The following is a 6,792-nucleotide window of genomic DNA, read 5'->3' on the forward strand; positions in this document are numbered from 1 at the left end:
TAAGTTCTTCAAAAGGTAAAAAAGGGCCAACCCTGTAATGAATTCCCGGGTATTTTCCTCCCAACCAATGAGGCACGCCTCCCTCTTCTGGTGAGGGCGCACCCTCCATACCTATAGGGGCACATTTCCATCAATCGTTCATAATTCAGGGCGCGTCCTTCCCTATTCTTAGGGCGCACCTACTTTCCTTCCATAAAGGAAGGTCGTCTTATCCGTTTCTTAATCTTAGGCATTTGTACCTCAATTTTGACTATTTTATCAATCTTAATCTGAATAATGTTTATACCAATTTTCGGGCATAACAACTACCCCCCAAATTCCATATGTCATTGGAAATGGGATTGGAATTTTAACTTATCTTTCATCGAAATTTTTATAAATTTATTTATCATCATTTTTTTACTGGGCGCGCCCTCAACCGGGCATGTCTTTTAAAGTTCCAATCTTTCTCTACTTAGAATTTCAAGTTGCTGTGAGAGTTAGATAAGGCGCGCCTTCATGAGGGCGCGTCCTGAAATTTTAAACGGTTCAAAACGGTTCCCCTTATTTTTTGGGAATCGTGACCAACGTGATTGATGGGACTGACAGCTGTTCCCCATAATTTCCATCTATAATTACAGGTAATCATTCAATTTTCACTTTTTACTTTTACTTTCTCTCTCTTTTCACTTTCCCTCTTTCTCTGAAAGCATCTACATCGGCGGGACTACTTCTTTGCTCGGAAACTGCTTTCTCTGTTACCATTTCCCAGACTTTTTCCAGCCAATCTCTTTGTCAACCAAAAAGGTACATAAAACTTTTCTCTTTTTTAAGTTTCATTGGGTAAATCATAGTGCATGGCACATTATCTATTCGTCTTCCTGTTCATAATCCATTCCCTGGTTGTGTGTATTTGTGTGTATATATTTGTGTATATCTGTGTTATACATAAATTTTGTAGTGTAGATCCAAAACCATAGGGTTCTAAATTTCAAATTTGTATTTTTGAGAATTCCAACCGTTCATTAGTCTACTTTCAATCTGAGTTAAGAGCACGTATACCGCGAAACTTATCTATGGCGCGCCCACAACCTAGGACGCGCTCCTCCCTTTATCTGAGGCGTGTCATCCCATTTTATTATCAGAAGTACATTTAGATTGTAATCTTTATACCTCCCCGAATAAGGCGCGCCGTCTTAACCACTATCCTTCAAACACCTTAACGCTTAATCCTTACAGAACACATAGATCTTATCCTTGATAGGACGCACCTTCTTAGTATAGAATGCGCCTTAAAAGGATTAACATGTGTTATTTCTAATACATGAGCACACTATCCTTCCATTACTTGTTTGCTTCCTTTATATTTTCTTCTCCCATTTGTCGAATTGGGCGCACCCTCAATGTTTTTTGATTTTCTTGACAGCTGGAAGACGAGGGCGCGTCCTCTCCTTTTCATCCATTTAAGGATTTTTGCACTAAGTTAGGGATCTACTCTCCCCCACCCATCTCTTTTGAGCCAGACTACCCAGACGCGCACATAACTCCCCACTTCTTGGAACAAGAGGCGCGCCTTGTTCAAGAGTTTAAAGTTAGTGATATAATGGCAGAATCATCAAACGACTCTCAAGATCACGTCCCTCTAAGTCAGAGAAGGGGTAAACAGAAGCTAATTCAAAAAGAAAGAACTCCGGTCCCTGTTAGTACAGAACTGGATGATGAAGACTGGTTGGAAATTTTAAACGCGGATAGGTATAGGGGCGTTGAAATTGGGGTTAATGTTGGGGCAGGACCATCTAAGGTCTCTTACAGGGCTGTTTTTCCAAGCCTTTCTCCACACCAATCTCAGGACGCGCCTACATCTCCCATCCCTGAGGGCGCACCTGAAGTGAACTCATCACCTCTTCCTGATGAAATGAATTTCTTTAATGAAGACACTCTTCAGTTTTCCACTTCTCCTGAACCTTCTCCAATCCCTTTCCAGCATTGGGAAGTTTCCGATAGTGAGTTAGACTTTGACCTGGATGAGTTTGAGTCGTGCAATGAATCCGTGAAGAAACGTTTTAGGAAATAGCATGGAAAACTATTCTGTGTGGGCCTTCCCTCAGCTTGTTCTGATGAACAACTAGAATGGCTCATGGAGTACTATGATATGGAAGGTATCTGGGTGCGCCCTCTCAACATGATGCGGCCTCACATTTTTAACTATGGGAGAAATTTCGGATCCCTAGAATGGTAACCAGTCCTAAGCTGGTTTCATTGGGTGTGGGCACGCCCTTGCACCCATTCCCCAGAGAGGTGATTGAACTCTTTGATGTGGCTTCACTCCAACTCTCTCCCAACAGCTGCAAGTTTGTCCTTGCGTTGTTCATCCTTTACACGGACCTAGGTTTTCCACAGCCCACAATGGCTGAAGTAAGTCATTTCTTTAGTCTAAGGAAATCCGACCATGGATATTATTATCTGGTCGCGGATAAACAACACAATAAAAAAGGTTTCTCTTTTGGAAAACGCAGCCACGAGAAGGACTGGAAAGAAAACTTTTTCTACCTCTATGACATTCCCAGGATGAGGATTCGATTCAACACATCTCCAAGTAAGGGCACGCCTCTTTCAGTTTTCTTTTTTAGCTCACTTGTACATATTCTCTGCTTCTTATAATATTGCTTTTACTCAGACAAATTAGCGGTGAGAGCACTCGAGGGCGTGCCCAAAGGGCGAGCAGAAGCCCTTCTTAGAGTGACCGCCGAGAGATGGAATTTAAAAACATTGGTCACCAAGACTAATCTGATGCGAGTTGTGATCCTTTCTGACCAAGTAGGAATGAAACGTAAATTCATCAAATTTAGGAAAGGTAACCCTGTCTCCCACATCATTGATATAAACAACGATGAAGAAATCGAAGAAGAAGAAGAGAAATTAGAAGACAGCTCCTTACATGGCGAGATTCATACGGGTTTGATTATTTCAGGTCTCAATGGTGCGCCCTCCAGTGTGGGTGCGTCTTCATTGCTTAAGAGAACTTTGTTGCCTGTAGAGCTCTTTGCTAGTTTAAATCATTGAATGTCATATTTCATTGTTATCGATCTAGTATTCCTTGATCAGGGTGCGCCCTTTATTAGGACGCCGTAGTTCTTTCATTGTTGCCTTTGTTTTATTTTATTTAAAGATTGCACACTTATACTATACATTTAGTCCTTGCCATTATTTTTTGCTTGCTGTATCTCTGTATATTATATGTCTTCAAGCCTTCATTGACAAATTTGATACCTTTGGCGCGCTCCAATGTCTAGGCGGACCTTGTTGCAATATTCATTAATATTTACCATATCTTATGCAGAAATGGCTCCTCCTAGGATTTCTAAGTCATTCGGGGGGCGTCCCAGCGACAAACCCAAGCCCAAATCAAGAAAAGATGTAACTACAGCCCAAACATCCATCCTGCTCCTACTCCTGTCCCTCAGACTACTCCTGTTCCGAAAAGGCCAATCATTGATCTGACCGAAAAACAAGGCGTGCCCAAAAAGCCAAGGACAGATGGCGCGCCTTCGGGATCCTCTGCTGCTTTGAATTGCCTTGGCCCTTTGGGTTCCCTCCATGTTACAAATAAGGAGGTGGAGCAGTGGCAAGCCATGAGCTTGGAGGATGCCACCAGGGCTTCCATTAAGGCATCTTGCCAATTGTTTATCCACTCCAATCAGGTGGTGGACAAGCGTTTAAAGGAGAAGGCGCGTCATGAGAGGCTGCAAGGTGACAACAACATTTTGCAAAATACTTTGAAGGACAAAGACTTCCTCCATGAAAAAGATATCAAGGCCAAGGATTCTGAAATCTCTTTCCTCAAAGGTGAAGTTGCAAACTTGACTTCCCAGCTTGAAATAGCCAACAAAAAGGCTGAATCTCTTCACATAGAATTGGCTGAAGCAAAAGCGAGGATAAAGTACCTTGAGGATCAGGAAAGGAATGGCTGGATGGAGGAGAGAAGGACTATAACAGATGATGCTTTTACCAACAGTTTTCATTTTTACAGGATTGGGTTTGTGGCGAACGATCCTGAGTACACTTTTGAGAAGTTCGGTGAAGAAACCGTAGCTGAAATGGCAGAATTCAAGAGGGAGTTTGCCAAGGAGATTCAAGAAAAAAGGATTGAGCTTGGGTTGAAGGAAGCTGAGGGCGTGCCTACTGATGAACCTGAAAAGGACTTGCATGAGGTTGATCCCTCAATTCCCCTCCAATCCATTCCTCCAACTGGCGAATCTCAGGGCGCTTCCTGATCTATTATTATATTTAAACCGCATTTGAACTAAGTTTTTCAATACTTTGAGGAGCCAGTCCTCTTTTGATGTTATTCAAGTTATATGACTATATTCCGTTTTGCTACTCTTTTATTGTGACTGTCATAAGGTTTTATTTATCTTTATTTCAACAAGTTGATCTTCTGCAAAAAGTTTCTAAGTACCAAATTGACGGCGCACCCTGATGGGTAAGACGCGCCTTAAAAGTAAACATTCTAGTCTAACAATCTTTCAAGGAAAAAATTTGTCAAGGCGCCTCTACCTTCAGGGCGCGCCTTGTTTTATTTAAGTTTTTTTCTTAGCTTTTTCTTAATCATACACTTTTATCATTTGCTGAGATTTGCAAAGTGTACAGAAACTTGAGGCACGTTCTTTCATAGAGAACATTGTTTCATGGATATAGTTTGTTTTTTTATTACAAATAACTTTTTCTTTATTATTAAGGGGTCTTTTTGGTTAGGGCGCGCCCTAACTTTTTCTTTAAGTAAATGAAGCACATAATGCCATTTGAAGCAGCTTTTTTCTTATATTGATAATGCGCTCTAGTTTAAAAATTACACCAGTCCCATGACTACTATGCTCTGTGGGGAAATTATTTGAAAATTTTATCCTTCTGCTAGTTCTAAGGATCATAGTCATGTATACTACCCCCCTGGGCTAGGAGGAATTTATTTGCTACTAGCCTATTACATAGGAATTAATCATAGAAAAGAGGGGGCCAAAGCCACACCCTACTGATAATACTTCCTTAGATGCTCTGCATTCCAAGCCCGGGGAATAAGCTTTCCATCCAAATCTTCCAAGCGATAGGTTCCCTTCCAAAGTATAGCCTTGACCTTGTATGGTCCTTCCCAGTTAGCTCCAAGCACCCCATGCTGGGCTATTTTGGTATTTGGCATAACTTTTCGCAACACAAGATCCCCTACCTTGTAGGGCACATATTTTACCTTATTAAAATATCTTTCAATTCTCTATTGATACACATCAAGCTTCAACTGAGAGTTCGTTCTAGCTTCGTCCTGCAAATCCAAGTGGAGTCTTTGGTTAACTTCTGCATCTTCCTCAACAAACAAATCCCTTCGTAGAGATCCGACCCATACTTCTACGTGGACCATAGCCACATACCCGTACATTAGCAAAAAAAGGGACTCTCTTGTGGTCGATCTAGGAGTCGTGTTGTAAGACCAGAGGACCATGGGCATCTCCTCCGAACAATCTCCTTTCTTTTCTTCCAGCTTAGCCTTTAAAGTGTGCTTGATAATCTTATTTATGGCTTCTGTCTGACCATTGCTTTGCGGGTGGTAAACCCGCAGTAAAATCTTCCTTTATGTTCAAATCTTCACAAAGCTTCTTTAGCTCTTTACTGTCAAACTTCTTTCCATTATCCGAGATGAGTTTATATAAAATACCAAACCTACAGACTATGGAGTTGAAGACAAAGTCTTTGATTTTCTTTGGCATAGCTTCCGCCCATTTTGTGAAATAATCAACAGCCACCACAGCATACTTCACACCCCCTCGGCTTTAGGCAATTCTCCAATGAGATCAATGCCCCACATGGAAAAAGGCCAAGGACTCGCCAGCGAAGTGATAGATGTTGTCGGGGTATTGGAGTAATTAGCAAATCGTTGGCAGCAATCACATGCCCTAACAAACTTGAAGGCATCTTCTTTCATGGTTGGACAATCATATCCTTGTCTGAGAACTTTTAATGCCAATAAACCACCCCCGAGTGGTTGCCACAAATACCTTCGTGTACTTCCCTAAGGATATAATTTCCTTCTTCCAGATCCACACAGCGTAGTAGTGGTTGATTAAACCCTCTCTTATACAATACTCCATCATATTTAACGTACTTCGCAGCCTGATAGCGAAGGCGTCGAGCCTGCAATTTGTCTTCTGGCAGAGCTCCCATTCGAATATAGCTATGAATGGGGGTCATCCAATTTTCTTGTGGGATCTCCTGTGCCTGGAACACCCCTACTTCTGGAATACTTGGGATTTTTCTTAGATCCCCAAAGGAATTTGCCCAAGTTGGATGTTGTCCATCTGCGACCCCATCTTTGTCAAGGCATCCGCATTGTTATTTTCTTCCCTTGGTACGCCTTCTAGCCTGGCACTTCCAAACTTTCCCAGTAGACGCTGCACACATCTCATATATAACTCTGTCCGAGGTCCTCGGGCTTGGAAACCTCCATTGACTTGGTTTACCACTAACTCTGAGTCACCCCGAGCGATCAAGTCCACAACCCCCACTTCCAGAGCTATTTTCAAACCATTGATTAATGCTTCATACTCAGCATCGTTGTTAGTGACATAAAACTTGAAATGAATGGCACTCATCAAACGATGTCCTTTCGGGGTGACAAAAACAATCCCGGCCCCTGCTCCATTATTATTCACGGCCCCGTCGATGTGCAAGATCCATCAAGGGTATGTGAACTCTTCTCTCATGTCACCATGAGGATTCCCCTGTGAGGAAGGTTTTGCCAACACTATAGCCTTATCGTCTACTTCA

At 42.1% G+C, this 6,792-nt stretch overlaps 1 protein-coding gene across 1 annotated transcript; it reads right to left on the bottom strand.

The window, feature by feature from the left end:
• Window positions 1–5,245: 5,245 nt before the first annotated feature.
• On the bottom strand, window positions 5,246–6,189 carry LOC141674861 (uncharacterized). Its single transcript, XM_074481564.1, has 2 exons — window positions 6,131–6,189; window positions 5,246–5,597 (listed from the first exon to the last, which is right to left on the bottom strand). The coding sequence occupies exons 1-2, from the start codon at window positions 6,187–6,189 to the stop codon at window positions 5,246–5,248; spliced, it is 411 nt and encodes a 136-aa protein (XP_074337665.1).
• Window positions 6,190–6,792: the final 603 nt, after the last annotated feature.

This window comes from Apium graveolens, chromosome 7, assembly GCF_009905375.1.
Source record: "Apium graveolens cultivar Ventura chromosome 7, ASM990537v1, whole genome shotgun sequence".
Lineage (NCBI taxonomy): Eukaryota > Viridiplantae > Streptophyta > Magnoliopsida > Apiales > Apiaceae > Apium > Apium graveolens.

Coding starts and splice junctions, on each gene's coding strand:
- LOC141674861 (XM_074481564.1), bottom strand. CDS start 6,189: ATGGGAGCTCTGCCAGAAGACAAATTGCAGGCTCGACGCCTTCGCTAT. Junction 5,598..6,130: donor CTTCGCTATCAGGCTGCGAA/GTACGTTAAATA, acceptor TTGAACATAAAG/GAAGATTTTACTGCGGGTTT.